Consider the following 19,786-nt stretch of genomic DNA (forward strand, 5'->3'; position numbering starts at 1 on the left):
ATGCTCTGAAAAAAAAAAAGAACCTAATTCTTCTATATGTGCATAGTTTCATTGTTTTGATGCTTTTTCCTCTGTCTGGGAAAATTAGAAATTCAGAACTAATTGATAAAAGGGTAAGTTTTGTTATGAAGAAAATATATGATGTTTTTCCTCTAAGTTTTGCTGTGTCTTTTGATGCATTCATTCTCTCAAGTTGTGTGATCAACTCCACATCATCATTCTTTAATTGTCTCCTGACTACACTGCAAGTTACCTTCTTTAATGAGTTTTATTGGGTGGGGGATAACCAGGTATTGAACTCAGGTGCACTTGACCACTGAGTTACATCCCCAGCCCTATTTTGTATGTTATTTAGAGACAGGGTCTCACTGAGTTGATTAGTGCCTTGCTTTTGCTGAGGCTAGTTTTGAGATTCTCCTGCCTTAGGTTCCAGAGCTGCTAGGATTACAGCAGTGCACCACCGCACCTAGCTCTAATGAGCTTTATTTTTAAGGATCATTTCTTCCTCACATTTGAAAATGTCATAGTGTTTTAGCTATTATTTTTATATTTTGTATTTCTGGTAATTATCACAATTTATCTTCATAACTGGCATTATAAAAAAAGGGTATTTTTAGATTACATGCTTTTTCTTATGTTTTTGGAAATACATATGTGGGATATAGTGAACTGATTTACATTTCCAAAACATATTCTTTTGACATTATCAAAACCCAGTGTCATTTAAAGTGACCTGGAAACCTAAAACCATTGCGGGTTGGCACAACCCTTGCAAAGAATCACTCTCAAAAGGGCATTGCAAGTCCAGCCTATTTGTTGCCAGCTATGAGTGAATAAGTGAATTAGAACTGAGACCAAGAGGCCTGGGGATATAGCTTAGTTGGTAGAGTACTTTCTTTGCATGCACAAGGCCCTGGGTTCAATCCCTGATACACAAAAACAAAACAGAAGGTTTGGCCATGAAGGCCAGTGTCTCTAATCTTTACCTAATCTCAGTCTCCACGCATGAGTGGAACATGGATCAGTATTCCTTTCACAGATATTTATCATGCATTTGCAAAGAGTTTTAATCTCTTCTCCAGACTTCTTGGTTATTACTCATGTAGTTAGCATGATATCCTTTTTATAATTTATTGCTTGTGGGAACATGCCTTCCTTATCTAAATCATACTGAAAAACAATCAGTTCCTTTTCTAAGATTTAGCTTATTTTGTCAGATTTTCTTTCTATTCAGCCCTCTTTGAGAGATTAGCCTGAATTATTTTATCTTTATTTGGAAAAGAAAACTATTGGAACTGTAGGTCTAGGGACTTCATCTCTCTTCTTTGGAATCAGTTGTCTTTAACTGGAGAAGTAATTTTAATGAGTTCCTCTGAGATTGAAAAATAGAGGCAATTTTAATTAAAACATCATGAACTGCAACTTTTCTGAGGAAACTTTTACTTTGTATTTGGAGCCTACAAATAATGTCTTTAACTCAGTATGAGACAGAATTACATTTGTTTTATCTGTATAGAGTGTGATAACGAAACATTAGCAGTATAAACCTCGGGGTGTCTAGTTACTTTAAAGAAACTAATAGAGTTCAGTTTATCTTTGCTTTCTTAGCTTCAGTTATATTTCCTATTTTAATAATTCAGCAAAGGAGTCTATGTGGAATCTCACTGTACCCTCAGATCTGCCCTCATGGATCTTAGAGTCTAGTTCCACAAAGAATATCCTTTTTATCTAATAGACAGGCTGTATGAATAAACTCTATTTTCATTCCTCAGATATTATTAATAACTACTTTGAAGTAAGTACTATTTGAAAGTATAAGAACTTCAGAAAATATTTAACAAGTTCAACTTTTCAGTGTGAATTACTTGATAAAGTGTGACGATTCAGAAAAAAAATTACACAATTTAGAGTTAATGTAGAATAATAGTTATTTTATTGTTGTTATGTTCATTTGTTTGTTTTTGAAACAGAATTTCTCTAAGTTGCTGAGACTGGACTCAAAAATACAATGCTCCTGACTTAGCCTCTGGAGTCCCTGGGATTATAGTTGTTCACCACCATGCCCAGCTTTCCAATAGTAGTTCTAATTCAACTGTCTAGCCTCAACTCTTGTCTAGGTAAATGATAAACTGAAGGAAGAAATGTAAAAGAAGCCACCTGAGTTATAATTTCTTAGTAGGAAAGTTTGATATAAACTCGGGTTCTAGATATTTATTTGACCCCTCAACTTCACATCCCTAATGCATATCAATCCAGGATTGCCATGATGTGGCGACTATCAATTACAGTAATCTCACCACAGGAAGAGGGTACTCACTTATTCTCAGCAAATACTATGAATTAGTTAACTTTTAAAAATACAACATAAATGCAGGTAATGAAGAATAAACAGAAAAAAAGTATGGAGGAAATGGCGTAAAATTAGAAGAAACAGGAAGAGTTATACTGTTTTCTGATATCTGGTAAAGCTAAAACCACACATTACCCACATCCATTACACAATCAAGGAAAAATCTGTGAGCTCAATCTATTTAAATGGATTTATTAAGCATTTTAAAGCAGCATATTTCACAATTCTTGTATATACAAAGTAATTTACCACAAATTATTTTTATGCACAGTACAATAAATAATTTATATCCTCTACCTCCCTTGAAGTTTGAACTGAAATTTTACTTTTTCTAGTGAGAATTACTGGCCTATACCAAGCTCATCAGTTTGCCACCTTTGGAAATTCTTATAGAGTTTACCATTCAAGTCATTCAATTCCAAAGTGACATATTTTCTTCTCACAATAGCCATTTTATAAATAGGCCCTATATCTTCCTAAGCATAATGTATTTCTAGCTTCTTCAGGACTGACATCATACCGTATACATTTTCAATTTCCCTACCCAGTGGTGCATGTAGTAGACAATCAATAAACATCAAAAGCTGATGTTTGTCAGTTTTTGATCTACAAGATTGTCATAGTAAATAAAATGCCATTTTAACTGGAGAATAAATACAGGTGCATTATGAGAAAATTGACATGAATTCCATGTCAAGTATCAACTGTCTGCCTTGAGTATACATAAATAAATACTTGTGAGACAGGAATTTTTCTGCTTAATACACATTTGATGTAATATTTATGTTTTGATGATTTAAAGTACAACATTACACTTCCCATACTCTTTTAAACAAAGCAGATGGTACAATATTTCTCACATTTAAAGAAAAGATTATGGTTTGAATTTATCATTGATAATAGGAAATTCTATATTTTAAGTGTTAAAATAAATATATAAATTTTTTTAACCTGGAAGTTTGTATTTTATTTTTTTATTTTTAAATTTTTATTTATTTTTTAATTTTTTACAGACTGCATTTAGATTCAATGTACACAAATGGGGTACATCATTTTGTTTCTATGGTTGATAGACTAATAGTCATTGCCAATTTTTTAATATTATCATACTTTCAACATATACCTTTTTGTCATTTAAAGTATTCTTGCTTCATTATTTTTTAGATTTTTACAAAAGAAATGTCAAACTACATGAGATGTTATAGACCCTGAAGATCTATATATTAAAACTTAAGATGAGTTGGTAGCATTTGCTATAAAAAATGCTGGCTTCATGCATAAAAACATAAAATTTTTAAACCTTTTCTCACAACTACAATGCAGAAATGTCAAGTTTGCGATCATTAGTGATGAGCCAGTTTTGTTTGATAACTTTAGAGAATCCCTTAAACATTTGAAAAACCTTGTCTTGGGAGATTTATCAGTCTGAACAAATTGTTACACAAAGAAAACAATTTCTCTTTAACAGGTGTTTCAGTGAGAGTGTAGCTTTAAAATTTTACATTCGTAGGCTTTAAAGTGCCAGAATCTGAAAGTTCAGCATTAAAAATATTTCTACAAAAATGAAGCCTCAGGTGTACATACACATTTCATTTAGGACATAAAAATTAAAAAATAAAATTTTATTGCTGAAAGCCAAGGGTACTTTGCACTATTTTTTTATTATATTGGATTTATAGAATGACTTATAAATCTAGTTAATACCCAGGGCCATGCAAGGTCAAGAACCTTCTTCAGCTAATTTGGTCATTTATGGTAAAGAAATTTAGGTCTTAAAAAAATGTTTCCCAGGTTCAATGGCTAATTGCTAATTGTGGAAATGTTTAGTGAAAGTATTAAGTCTCTGTGTTGTTTACTTACATGTAACTTGGATAAAACAATGTTTATTTCATAGTGTAGCTGTGTTTAGTCCAAAATGTATGTAAAGCACAATACTTGGTACATAGTAGATTCCATTGTATGAATGAAATTTCTCACTGACTTATTGATTTTCCATCTAGATAGAAAAATAGTAAGTGACATTTTTCTAGTAAGAAATCAAACAATAATACAGGAAGAATAGTGAGTTGAATTTTTTGTTGTTTGTTAGTTCATTTTTTAGACCAGAAATGAAACTCTTTTTTTTTTTTTTTGCGGTGCTGGGGATTGAACCCAGGGCCTTGTGCTTGCAAGGCAGGCACTCTACCAACTGAGCTATATCCCCAGCCCTGAAACTCTTAAAAATGTTTATTTTCCCCTTCAATTAGAGTGATTTTAGTCTGTTTTTTGTTTCGTTTTGTTTTGTTTGGGGTTTGTTTCTATTTTGAAATATAATTTCTTCATTCCCTACCTATTTGATGTTGGTAGTCAGCACTAAGGAAATTAATTTCATTAGGACAGAAGCAAGAAGTTTAAAACATGTTTCTCATTTTGTTTTCTAGGGATCCCTGACATAAAAATTACATTTCCCAACAACAAAAAATGTATTCCAGTTACTAAAAACAAATATTATGTTTGCAAATCAAAGGTTGATAAGTAAAAAAGTATATAAAAATTTCTAAAGATTTTAAAATTTGTAATACTTGGGAGCAATCACAAGAAAGTTAATACTGGTTGAAAAATCCCATCTGATTTTTCCTCTTAGGGAAAGGTGAACATGGGAAGCCTTACCCCCTTACTGAAGAGGACCACGATGACTCAGCATACAGGGAAAATGGTTTCAATATTTTCGTCAGCAACAACATTGCCCTAGAGAGGTCCCTGCCAGATATTCGCCATGCTAAGTGAGTACGGGCACATCCAGTGTGCGGTATCTTTGATTCATTCCTTTGTATTATTTTCTGTCATTTTTAATGTGTATCACTGTTAGATGTGTAAACAAAAATTTCGCCGATTATTTTGACATGATTTTGTATTTCATAATCTTAAACGTTTTTTTTAAATTGGAATAACCTTCAAAATTTCAAGAGAATAACTACCAACAGTGAAAAACATTATACATTTTTATTGACTAAATATTCACCATTAAAAGTGCAGTGTTTTGAGAAATTATCTGTACTCCTTACAGGTACATTGGGAGTAAAACATCCCTCTCTGGTTGTTAGTAGCATCAGTGCTGTCTACATACACAAGTCTCCTGTGACTTTATTCACACCCAGTCATTTTGAATGCCATTGTCATGACTCTCATGTTCAATTTGCTGTCATTCTGAACTCCTTGTGGCTTGTTAATTGACAATGAGTTCAGTTTTTATTGAATTGTAACTAAATACCTAGGGTAAATGGAAATAAGTATAATACTACATAGTTACCTAAAATCCATCTTCTCTCTAATCATCTCTGTGCTTCCCTAAATGGCCTGTTACTTTCTCTTCTAATCCATTGTGCTTTCCCTGATAGCTTAAACAAGGCCAAAAGGGTGCAAAGAACATGGAATGTGATTGGAACTTGGAATGTTATTTGCCAGGCATATTTGACAAATATATTCAACAGCACTAATATTTTTACCTAACCAACCCCCACTTCAATCTCCTTATGGAAGTAATAGTATGAGAGAAAGAGAGTTAGAGAAAATGAAGTCATGGAAACTAATGAAAATAAAGATTAGGAATCTAAATTAAAATAGTAATGTAAAATAAATAAAAGTCTTGTTTTTGTGCAATGATAATTAACCCTTTAGAAAATAATCTGTAAATGATGATTTGGGGGATTTTTTTTCTTATGGGCATAGTGTTTCTTCATAAATTAATTTGAAAACATGTAAGAATTACTGGTCTTCTCCTCAGGTTTTATGCGAATTTGCATTTTTCAATATAGTTAAGCAGAGGATTAATGTGAAGAACAAATCAATTTTTCCCTAAACTAGAGGCTTTATGTATTGGTCTAAGCCTTTTAGCCAGCCAAATTATTCCCAGGTTACCTGAAATTATCTACAGTAATTCCCACTGACCGAGAACATTTCTAGTTATGAGAAATTTTAATACCTAATTGAACACCATCAAAAATGCATTAAATTGCATTGTTGGCATAATAAATATGCTCAGAGAATAATTTCTATCCACCCCTTTCCACCCCCACACTTCCAATCTCTTAATGTGTATTCAGCTGGAAAGTATTGCAGGTAGAAACAGGGCAGAAAAATCCACTGGAGTCAAAAGAAGCTGATATTCCTACTCTTCTGTATATTTTAGTATAGCTATCACCCTTTAAGAAAAAAACATATTCTAAGAATATATAGAAAAAAATGACAAAATGAAAAAAAAATTTGAAATTCTTATTAGAGTCAGTAAGTTAGAGAATAAAGGAAAGGTTATCCTAAACATTAAGGAAGAAAAACATTGCTAAAATGTAGTGTAGGCCATATTACCACTTAGTAATTGAAGTTGGATATCTAATAGAATAAATAATCATGTAGTAAAATGATACCAAAAAAGAAAATGAAGTGTACACACACACACACACATCTACCTTAACAAAGTTTAGAGTTCAACATCAGGAAAGTGTTAAGGAATAAGCAGAAATGATGGCTTACCTTGGTCAGTCCAGAATCTGACTCTCAGCAATGCAGGAAGAAGAGTCTGATGGTACTTAGAATTTTGTCACTGTCCCACCTGTAGGAAACCAACAGCCACAACATTTTACATGGATTCCACTGTTTAAAGCTATACACTTCTGCCTTTATCTGTGCTTCTCAAAATGCAGATACATTTCACTAATAACATGGAGCTCTGTGTAAGTACTTCTGGAAAAACAAAATGGACTGGACACATATTTCAGGATTATCAACTTAGCTTATACTGCAGATAATTGAATACAGCTTTTTTATACTGATGCAATCTATAAAAGAGAATGCAAACTTCGGGTGACTTTAAAACATAGCAGCTCTTAGAGACTGCATTTGCATTCAGTCAATTCAAACTGTAGGTTCAGAGTGACAGGAGAGAGGAGCTCATTTTTCTTGGCTTTAGTTTTTTACAATGAAAAATATCAGAAAAATACTATCCTGCAATTTTTCTTAATTTGATCTTTACTCAAACACATACAATCATGGTATTTATCCCATGGTCCTATACTACAGATAACTCTCTTTGCATATTCAAGCACTCTTCACCTGTTCATATTCTCACATTTCGTTAAAAAAATCCATGATTCTAGATGTTGTAGTCCACTATTTTGCTTCTGTGTCCAAAAGACCTGACAAGAACAGTTTTAAAGGAATAAACGTTTATGTTGGAGTTCACAGTTTCAGAGGTCTTGGTTCATAGATGACTAACTCCATTCCTTGGGGTCTGAGATAAGGCAGAACATCATAGCTGAAGTGTTCAGTAGAGGAAAGTAGTTCAGGACTTTGCACCAGGAAGCAGAAAGAAAGCTCTGCTCAAAAGGACAAAGTATATACTCCAAAGGCACACTCCCCAGGGACCCACCTCCTCCAGACACTCCTACCTGCCTTCAGTTACCACCAGTTAATCCCCATGGGGGATTAATGCACTAATTAGGTTAAAACTCTCATAGACCAATCATTTCACCTCTAAACTTTCTTGCATTGTCTCACACATGAGTTTTTGGGGGACACCCTATGTCTAAACCATAACACTAGATATTTTGCTATGCTTGGTATGCATTCTAGTTCACTTGAAGAATATTCAGAACAAGTTATTTTAGAAATCCCAGTCCACACACATTGCTCTTTTATTTTTCCTACTCCTTTCTTCTTCACTAGTATAAAAATGACCTACTTGCTTTTTTGTTGTGATTTCATAATAAGTAATACATTTCTTAAAGAAGCAGCAACATTGTTAAGTTTTCTAAGGAATGTCCATACTGCTTTCCAGAGTGGCTACACCAATTTGAAATCCACCAGCAATGTATGAGTGTTTACCTTTTTCCCCACATCCTTGCCAATACCTATTGTTGCTTGTATTCTTGATAATAGACATTCTATTTGGGGTGAGATGGAATATTAGGGTAGTTTTGATTTGCATTTCTCTTATTACTGTAGATGTTGAACTTTTTTTCATATATTGTTGATTGTTTGTTGATCTACTTCTGTGAAGTCTCTGCTCATTTCATTAGCCCATTTATTGATTGGGTTATTTGTATTCTTTTTAAAGTTTCTTGAGTTCTTTATAGATTCTGGAGATTAGTGCTCTATCTGAAGTGTGTGGGGTAAAGATTTTTCCCACTCTGTAGGCTCTCCCTTCACATTGTTGATTGTTTCCTTTGCTGAGAAAAAGCTTTTTATCTATCTCAAAAGTTTGAATCTATTCCAATTATTGATTCCTGCTTTTATTTCTTGTGCTCCCAAGGAGTCATGTTAAGGACTTAAAATCAGTATACTACAGTGACACAGCCACATCAATGTTTATAGCAGCTCAATTCACAATAGTTAGATTGTGGAATCAACCTAGATGCTCTTCAATAGATGAATGGATAAAGAAACTGTACACAATGGAATATTATTCAGCCATAAAGAAGAATAAAATTATGACATTTGCAGGTAAATGGATGGAGTTGGAGAATATCATGCTAAGTGAAATAAGCCAATTCCAAAAAACCAAAGGCCAAATGACTTCTCTGATAGGTGGTTGATAATACATAATGGGAGCAGAGGGAGATAAGGGAAGAATGGAAGAAGGATGGATTGTGCAGACAGAAATGAGGGGTATGGGGGAAGGAAAGATAATAGTATGAGACAAACATCATTACCCTATGTACATATGTGAATACACAAACGGTCTGACTCTACTTCGCGTACAACCAGAGAAACAATAGTTGTATTCCACTTGTGTACGATGAATCAAAATAAAAATAAAAGCAGCAGCAACATATGAAGGAAAGTAAATGAACCCTGGACAGCAATATTTTGATACATCTTACTTATATACTATAATAAATTTCAAGCTTTTCTCTTATGGTTTTATTTTTTCCCCAATTTTTTTCTTTTAGCATCTCCCTACCTTGCAAATTATTTAAATTTTTCACATCATCTATGCTTTGGTATTGTCAAAATTTTCATCTCTTTTTCCATACTCACTGTATATTTTTGGTTGACTTTTGTAGGTTTTTGAAGATATTCTTTGTGCATTTTAAATACATTCTCCTTTATGGTTTTGCAAATTCATGTCTATATTTCCAGTGCCTGGAATTTGTCCTAGAACATTTTATCTACATATTTTGTTTTGTGCAATGCTGATAAGAATTTTAGTTCCAGCACATCTGGGTGAGACATATCCAGTCCATAGATATCCTGCTGGTCTTGCTTCATTTTTCCACATTTTGCTTTTTTTCCCCACTGAATAGCAATTGTGAACTACCTTGCATTTGCTCACCTACCTCGGATGTCACATGTATGCTGTGCAAGCAGTAGAACATCTCATTTATCTTTCAACTCAAAATGGGAGGTATATGAAATCTATAAAAGTACACAACATTACAACAATTAAAATATTGTGTAGAAATGACCTACACAGAAATGTCAATAAACTTACACACACATACACTGTTAATAAGACAAGAATGAGAAAAAAATGGTAACTATTTGAGCAAATGTTACTTCCTAGTTATGAACAAACTCATCAGTAGTTATAATACTCTTCAAAACATGATATAACTAATAAGTATAGGAAGAATTTACATCTATGAAATGAGGAAGTATATAAGATTGAAGAGACAGAAGAGCCATTTATAACAGAGTTCAAGTAGGCTTTGCATAGGATCCAGGTAAACATATCCTTGATATGGACTTTATTGATCTTTTGTGTTGGTTTTTTGCTGCTATGAAAGTATATATGTTTACCTAAACACACACATATATGTATATAAATTCATATATATATACATACATATAAATCTTATGATTCATTTGTAAGGAGGCTACATAACTATAATATATTCAAATTCAAAGTCTTACTCTGTGTTCTCACCTTTCCTTTTTATGGATCATTTCTTTTTCAAATCACTGATATTCCCTAGATAAGAAAAATTTTAGCTTCATGACTTTGACAATAAATGAAGTCTGAATGTTGAGTAAAAACTGTAATCTCACGTCTTGAAAAAATACAGAATTTTTACAACCTCTCGGATTCTATAATCACTTCCAGTAGTGTTGGAGTTATATCAGACTAATTTATCACAAGTTTGTTCCATGCACAATTTCAGAACCAACTGAGAAATTGTCCCAGATATAACTTGTATTAAAATATTACCTTCATTATTGAGATCTTGTTGGTGGGCATGGATTAGATGTGATCCAAGTGTAATATCTAATATTGAGCTCCACAAGGAGATACAGTCAGCCGGCCTTGAAGTCATAGTCCTTGTTGGATCTCAACCTTATCTCTCTAAGAAAGCAGTTCCCAAAGCAGAAAAATGAAGGACTTTCTGAACTAAGCATAGTAAGCTCTGTAAACTAAAACTTATGGATCACATCTCTTTATTTTTCCTGGAAAGGATATCTGAGAAGATGAAGAGAGGACAGGAATGTTAATCTAGCATCTGGTCACATGGAGACATTTGTCCAGAAAAAGTGTCCATCCCTTTGATAAATAGAGTTTAATACTTGCTTCATATACAAAAGAAAACATACTTAGTCTTTTTTTGTTGCGGTTGAGTTTTCTCAACATATTTAGACTTTTGAGTAAATTTTTTATTTTCAGTGTTTTGTATTCTAAGTACTCATGCATAGCAGGAAGAATGTTATTTCCAAAGAACTTAACTCCCTGGTGATTCAGATTGTGATACTGATCAATGGTTTGTAATTTTAAATTATTATGAACCCACTTCACTAAATGGGAATGCAAACTTTTTTCATGTTCTTCCCTAGAGAATATAAGACCAAGTGTATTCTAAATTCTAAATTTAAATTGTATTTAATTTCATTAGTGATTTTATGAGACAATTTTGGTTTATTAGAAGTAATAATTATGTGTTCAATTTCTTCTAACCAAGATTTAACTAAGGTACTCAAAATGATATTTATTTTAACTTCATGTGAAATAGAAAATTGTGATTTAGCTTTTTTGACTCTTTGCTATTTAACGTTAGAATTTAACCATCCAAAAGTGTGCAAGGATAATTTTTTTTTCTATTTCTCAATTTCAAAAGCTACATAAAAAAATATGAGTGACCCTGGCCAGTTTCCTTTCACATTTTCATTATGATATGCTTATAAAATTGATTAAGTGCCTCATTAAGCAAGTTTGCAAATGAATTCAGAAACAAAATAAACTAACTGTTCACACACTCCAATCGGGTGTGAATATTGCTACCAAGAGGAAGATGGAACAGGTATCCTTTAAATCAAATGATATTATAGCCTAGGGTATATCTAAACATGGCTGAAAAAAGACAAAACAAAACCCTTGCAGCAGACTGGAGGGAAGAATGGTCAGAGAAACCAAAAGCATTTGAAGAGAACACCTTCATTATTTTGGGAAAGTTGGACTTATGCAGAGTCATATAAACACTATTAGCACATAATGCATTTCTAAGAATCAAGACATAAACTCACTATGAAATGACAACAACGAATTTACACACATTCCCATCTTATGACAAAAACCTGAAAGATAGTAGAAGAGTTTTTATCACTTTAAGTAAAAGATTTATGACTGCTGAAATGAAAATCCTCCTAGGAGAGACAACAGTTTAAGAGTTGTCAGACATTTAGCTTTGGAGTTAATGACAGATCATAAAGCTGATTCCTTAAATGTGCAATAAGGATAAGCACCAGGGTCTGAAATAGGAACAAAGCTAATGCTGTGCACGTGAAAAATAAGTAAACTTTCTAAAAATAAACCACCTGCTTCATAATCATAACTAGTGAATTTCAAACTCTATCTTTTGCAACCTTATGATAAGAATAGGGTAAAGAGAAAAGATAGCATAAGTTTGGGAAATAGATTTACAACTTCAAATTTTTAAAGAAAATAAAATGAAAATTTGATGTAATGATACATACTGCTCTGTAAGGTTAATCTAGACGGGTAATTTTAAATTCACTCCTTAATTTTACTCCCACACAGAAGTTTACTGAAAAGAAAGACAGAGATTAAGATTAAGATGAATGTATGATAATATATTGATACTTGGAGAAAATTCTGCCATTTCGAAGAGAATTACTAGGTTTCTTTTCTAAACCAATGAGCCATGTAATTTTAAATATTGCTATAGCAATTATTAGAGGTTAGAGTGTGGTGGTGAACAGTGCCCTTAATAAATGTGACTGTGGCCAAAGAACAGTCTGTGAACTCATAGTTCAATCAACCTAAAAGAGTAAGGGCACATATTACTCATTATTTTTTCCTGGTACTAGAGATTGAATCCAGGTGTGCTTCACCACTGAGCTGTACACTCACTTTTTAAAAACATTTTGAGAATGGTCTCTCTAAAGCCCAAGCAGACTTCAAACTTGTGTCCCTCCTGCCTCAGACTCCCAAATCACTAGGATTACAGGCAATTGCCGTTGAGCCTGGTGTACTCTTAAACTTAATCATTGAACAGTATTGACTGGATCATCCATATGCATGTGAACATATTGCTACAGAAATCACTTAAAATTTAAATACATATATCTTATTATAAAGATTCTTTTTATATTTATTTGTTTTTTTATTTATACAGACTGCATTTCGATTCATTGTACACAAATGGGGTGCAACTTTTCCTTTCTATGTTTGTACACGATGTAGATTCACACCATTTGTGTAATCATACATGTACATAGGGTAATGATGTCTGTCTCATTCCACCATCTTTCATACCCCCGCCCCCTCCCCCCTCTCATTTATGTCTAAGTAATCTAAAGTTCCCCCATTCTTCTCTTACCCCCCAACCCCCGAACCCCCTTTGTGTATCATCATCCACTTATCAGGGAAAACATTTGGATTTGGCCTTTGGTTTTTTTGGGCTTGGCTTATTTCACTTAGCATGATATTGTCCAATTCCATCCATTTATCTGCAAATGCCATAATATTATTATTCTTTAAGGTTGAATAAATGTCATAAAGATTCTTGATTTCACCTGGCCCAGTGGAGCACACCTGTAACCCCAGCAGATGAGGAGGTTGAAGGAGGAGGATTGAAAATTGAAGGCCAGTCTGGCAACTTAGCAAGACCCTGTCTCAAAATGAAATAAAATGTGCTAGGGAGGTAGTTCACTGGTAAATACCTTTGTATTCAATCATCATTACCCAGGAAAAAATAATGATTCTTGATTTTAATATTTAATAATACACATTTTAAATCCTAATTTTATTCTCAAATATTCACTTTACACATGATTGTACTTGATTTTATTAAAATACAAAATTGTAAGCCAACCAACTATATGTTATATGATATGGAAGAATTTCTTGAAGGACACAAACATCTAAAACATGCCCAAATAGAAATTTAAAAAATGAGTAGAAGTATAAGTGAATATTGATATGGTTAAACAAACAAACAAACAAGAAACACAATTCAGTGAAAAGCCCCAGTCCAGAGCACTTTACCACTAAATGCTTCCAAATGTTGACAGAAGAATTAATATAATTTCATTTTTATTTTTACAAAGTCTTCCAAAATATAGAAGGAGTTGTCTTGGTTGACTCTGACAGACACACCCAAATATCATAGACTGAGTGGCTTACACAACAGAAATTTATTTTCTCACACTTCTGGAGACTAAAAGTCTTAATATCAAAGTGCCAACAGTGTTGCTGTCTATTAAGGGCTTTCTTCCTGTCTTGCAAAGATAACTTTATTATTGTGTTCTCAAATGGTGTAGAGGGAAAGGTACATAGAGAGAGAGAGAGAGTCGGGCTCTTTGATATCATGACCCCAGACTTACTTAATCTTAAATGTGTCCTAATTGCAGATATCGTCACATTGGAAGTTAGGGCTTCCACAAGTGAATTTAGAGGGATATAATTCACTAAAAACATGGATAAATTTCCCAATTAATATTGTAAGAACAGAAGTATTCATATACTTAAACTAGGCAAATAATCACAATAAAACTGCAGACCAATTTTTATATAAATATGCACTCAAAAATCTTCAAAATGCCAGCAAACCAAATCTAGCAACTATTATATGCAATAAATAAGTGGTAATACTCCCAGAAATTAAAAGGTAGATTCAATATCTGAAATCAATTATTATAATATGCTTTATTAACAGAATAAAAATCATGATTATCTCAAAAAACATGCAGAAAAAATCATCTGATTAAAAATATAAAACCCTTTCACAATAAAAGCATTTAACATTCTAAGAATAAAAGAACTTTCATGAATTCAACAAATGACATCAACCAGATACCCATAGTGAGCATCAGATTTGAAAAAAAAATTAGGGGGAGGTCAAGTGATATGTACTTTCACTGCTTCTATTGAATATAGAATATTGTATTATATATTCAAATTCAGAAAATTAGGCAGGAAAAATAAATAAAAGATATCCAAACTGGAAGGAAAGTTAAAACTCTCTATTAGTAGATGACATAATCTTTTATATAAAAATTGCTAAGGAAGACACTAAAAATCTATTAGTACTAATAAAAAATTTAAATAAAGTCAGCAAGATGTCAGGATACAAGATCAAGATATAAAAATAAATGTTATTTTTATGTTATACTGAACAACTGGAAAATGACATTAAGAAAACAACTCTATTCACTAGAAAGTCAAAATGAATAAAATACTTAGAAGTAAAATGAACAAAAAAGGATAAAACTTTGAACACTAATAAATTTTTAAAGTAATTGAAAAAATGAAATGGAAACACAGTCAATATTCATAGGTCAGAATAGTTAACATTGTTTAGATGACACTATACTCCATATTGACTTATCTATTCAGTAGAATCCTTATCAGAGTCCCAACTGACTTTCTTGTAGAAAGTGAAAAGCCAATTCTAAAATTCATTTGGAAATGTAAGGGGCAAGAGAAGCCAAACGATTCTGAAAAAGAGACATAAAGTGGGAATTCAAACCCTTCATGCCTTCAAATTTGTTTCAAAGTAATGACAATCAAAATGATGTGACCTAAATCTAAAAGCTAAAGTTCTTAAAAGATAGAGGTAAATCTTCAGGACTTTTGTCATAGGATATATTTCACAAATGATCTGATTTGATAAATAATTCTTAGTACGGCAACAAAAGAAATAAATCAATAGGACTTCACCAAATTTTTTAAAATGAATGCATCAAAGCATATTTTCAAAAACTGAAAAGGCAGACCACAGAATCAAAGAAAGTATTTGTAAATCATATACATAAGGGACTTGTATCTAGACTATGTAAAGAACATTTTCAATTCAATAATAAGAACACGTCAATTAAAATACCAGCAAATGATCTGAATATACATCTCTCCAAGGAAGAGTTACACATGGCCAAAACACATTAAAAAAAAATGTTCACCATCATTAGACATTAGGGAAGTACAAATCTAAACCAAAATGTTCTACTTAACCCCACTGGAATGACTAGAACCAAAAAGTCAGGAATAACAAATGTTGGGGAGAATATAGAAAAATCAGAAACTTCATAAATTGTTAGTAAAATGTACAGTGGTGTAGAAACTTTAGATGACATTCTGGCAGTTTCTAAAATAATTTAATACTGAGATAATGACACAAGACTTCTACTTCCAGGTAAATACCTGAGAGATAAACACACATGTCCACACAAAACTGCCCAAATATTTCTAACAGCATCATTCATAATAGTTTAAAGAAACAACACCCCCAAATGACCATCAAGTGGTGAGTGGTGTAACAACTAGTCCCAGATAATGGAAGATTATTCAGTTATAAAAAGAAATTGAATACAAATTTTATATTTGGGCAAAAGGCAAACCCTGAAAACACTATATCAGGTGAAAAAACTAGTCACAAATCTCACAAAATAAATGATTGTATGCATGAATGTCCAGCACAGGCAAATCTATAGAAAAAGCACACCATGATTATGTAGGGCTGTGGGGTGATGGAGGGAAGAGGAATTGTAACAGAGTAAAATTTATTTTAAATTGACAAATATATTCTAAAATTGATTGAAATGGTGATTACCAACATCTGTGAATACACCAAAAATACTGAACTGTATACTTTAGATAGTAAAATAAATGAATTATATGGTACATAAATTCTATCTCAATAAGGCTACTTTAGAAAAGATCAATTACTTTCAATTTGCTCCTAGTCAAATAGTTTTTACTGTACTTCTTTATGTGCACTAAATCAAGCAGCAATTCCTCTGGTAGCACTTATCATCTGAGTCAATATAATAAATATTAATTTCTAGAGTTTATAACTTATATTGTGATAAGTTCCTATTATTTTTGAAGTATGATTTAAGTATCTCAGTGTTATGACCACAATATTTGAAAAAATATGAAACATAAAATATGGAAGGAATTATTTAATATTCTCTGAAAAATAGAGAAATTAGTTATTAGCAGCATATCTTAAAATTTTCAAAAATTCTGTTAAATTTAATCATATGTGAATCACATACATATAGAATCAGTGCTTTCACATCCATAAAATTACTCTTGCTCCTATCTTTCCCTCCAGCTAACAGCCCCAGAGTCTTAATTTATACTGGTACAATATAGATACACATTATGTATGTGTGTGTGTGTGTATATATATATACATATATACAATTGAAAGAAGGAAAGTTTATTTGGTGCTCACAGTTTCAGAGTGTGTATATATATATATACATATATATACACACACATTATATATACATATATTTACATTATAGATAACAGGTATTATGTGTATATATATAGAGACATATATCCATATATTTGTGGATATATCCACATATATCCATATATTTTCTACAATAATCCTAATTTGACTCAATATACTACTGTGCAATCAATTTTTTTCTTAACAAAATCACTAATGACTTCTACATTACCAAAGTCATATGCAATTTACAGCTTTTATTTTGTAAAAGTTTCCAGAATCATTGAACATCTTTGGCTCTTCTTTAATTCTTAGGCGCTCTTATCTCTGTTTCAAGCAATAAAATCTTTCTTGCTTTCTCTCCCCATCATGCCTTTTCAGTTTCTTGCAAAATGGCTCTTCTATTTCTGATAAAAACATATAAAATTCATTGGTGCTCAGTACTGGCTATAATTTCTTCTTTATATTTACCTTCTGCCTTAGCATTTTCATTTCTGTAACCAAAACATTGGATAAGAACAATTGAAAGAAGGAAAGTTTATTTGGTGCTCACGGTTTCAGAGTTCTCAGACCATTGATGACCAAATCCATTGCTCTGGGCCCAAGATGATGAAATACTTATTGGCAAAAGGACCCAACAGAGAAAAGCTGCTCTGTTCATGGCAGGGTCAGGAAGCAGAGGAAGAGAAGGAAGGGCTTCAGGAAGAACAAACCCTACAGAACACACCCCTGGTGACATAGTCATGCACCACCTACCTACAGTTACCACCCAATCAGCTCATTCAAACTAGCGTAGGCTGATTAGGTTACATCTCTCACAATCCAATCATTTAACCTCTGAATATTCTTGTATTAACAGAAGCATTTGGGGAATACCTCATGTCTAAACCATTGCACCCTGTCCTTTCTAATCTTCCCCCAACAAGATCTATTAATTCTCTCTCTAATGTGCACTGCCCAAATATGTCATGCATGCATTTGCTTCTCCTAATCTCCACTATGTCCATTATCATTTCTTACTTAGACTCCTAGCATAGCCTCATAATTGGACCCATGTACTCCTCTTGCTCTTCTGAAACACATTCAGCAGCATGAGGTAGAGTGAGCTTTAAAAATTAAGGCAGAACACTACAACCTCTTGTTTAAAATATTTAAAAGCCTGCCTGTTGCACAAAGAGGTAACAGTTTAGATAACACCATCACCAACCTCCATATTCTGATCCTTGCTTCTCTCTGGTCTCCTTTGCTTTGTCCTCCATATAGACTACGCTTCTACTGACCTGTTTTAACACACAGCTGCATGAACATAACAAATCCTTTTGTTCCATAATATGGACATAAAATATCATAGTCCATTAAAGAGTTAATCATACTACTATGTAACATTTTAATATATATAACATATTCATAGATTATTGGTGACCAAATAAATGAGTAAATGAATAAATGGGTTAATAAAAGAAGAAATAGTGATGACCACTTATTCAAATACACTCACATACACTTGGCAATCCAGACTAATTTTTTAGACTTGTCAAATGCAAAATATATTACTAGTTATCACTGCTTTATCAAACCCAACTGACATTGCATGATTAGAACAGAAAAACTGTGTGACTAAAACCATCCATTGAAAACTGAATACGTTGACATTAAAACAATTACTATGTAAATTGGTACATGAAAATGACTTATACAGATATACTCTATAATGTCCTTGTCACTAGGCAGCTGCCAAGTTGACATTTTATTCTGCTACTATTGAGAATGGAGTACAGAGGACTGTAGCTGAACTCAAATGATTTTTCAAGAAATCACACAATGACAAAAGGTTAAAAGAAAATAAAGAAGTTTCTTCAACTTTCTGAACATGTCTGATCCCTTTATAAAGATCAAAAAACTTGGTTTACTAATTGTTATGGTTTAGATCTCAAAAGTTTCCCAATGGTCCACATCTTAAAGGCTATGGCACTACTTGAAGGGGGCAGAAACTTTAGGAGGTAGAGCCTATTGAAAGGATGTTAAGTCTTTGAGATGTGCCCTTGAAAGAGGTAATGGGACTCTGACCCTTCTCCTCTTCTTCTCTCTCTCTCTCTCTCTTTGCTTCCTGGCTGCCCTGAGAGATCAGTCTCCTTCATCAGCCTCTTCTGTCATGATGTACACCACAGAACCAAAGCAACAGAGGCAAGGCCATGGGCTAAATCCTCTGAAACTGAGCCAAAATAGACATTTCCTCCCTTTAAGTTGTTTATCTCAGTTTCCTTTTTGTCACAGTGACAGAAATCAAACATACTAACTATAATATTATTAGCTATTCTGGTAATCTTGTTTAGGAATCTGAATTTATCAGAATTCAGCTACCTGAACTGTCATCTATTAATGAAGCCACTTTATAAAGCTTTTTGATAGACAGGAGGCAATACATTAATTACTGAACTAATATGAAGTCTAACTTGCTAAATTTAAATGAATCTAAAATACTGTTTTTGCCTCAAACATGAAGTAAATCTAATTATAATATTTTGAATTGGCATCTTTCTCATGAATACCCTAATGAAACTGACTGAAACTATTTATCACTACTTCAGGAAATTCCTTTAATTATTCCAAAGCGGTACAAAAACATAACCGCTTATAATATGGAATCCTGGAATAAAACTCTCTGTTTATTATAATAGCTATGCAATGATATTTTAACACTTTTAGCATTATTTGAAAAATGTTCCATGTGTCATGTGTTATTTACGGTATATTTGTCATATGTTAC

At 32.6% G+C, this 19,786-nt stretch overlaps 1 protein-coding gene across 1 annotated transcript in view; it reads left to right on the forward strand.

Annotated features, from left to right (window-relative positions):
- Positions 1–19,786, forward strand: part of Galntl6 (polypeptide N-acetylgalactosaminyltransferase like 6) — a 1,064,176-nt gene that overhangs the window by 445,454 nt on the left and 598,936 nt on the right. Inside the window, exon 4 of the mRNA XM_047550007.1 lies at positions 4,974–5,112. Within this exon, the coding sequence (XP_047405963.1) occupies positions 4,974–5,112 (139 nt within the window). The remainder of the gene's footprint in view (positions 1–4,973; positions 5,113–19,786) is intronic.

Source organism: Sciurus carolinensis, chromosome 4, assembly GCF_902686445.1.
Source record: "Sciurus carolinensis chromosome 4, mSciCar1.2, whole genome shotgun sequence".
NCBI classification, from domain to species: Eukaryota; Metazoa; Chordata; class Mammalia; order Rodentia; family Sciuridae; genus Sciurus; species Sciurus carolinensis.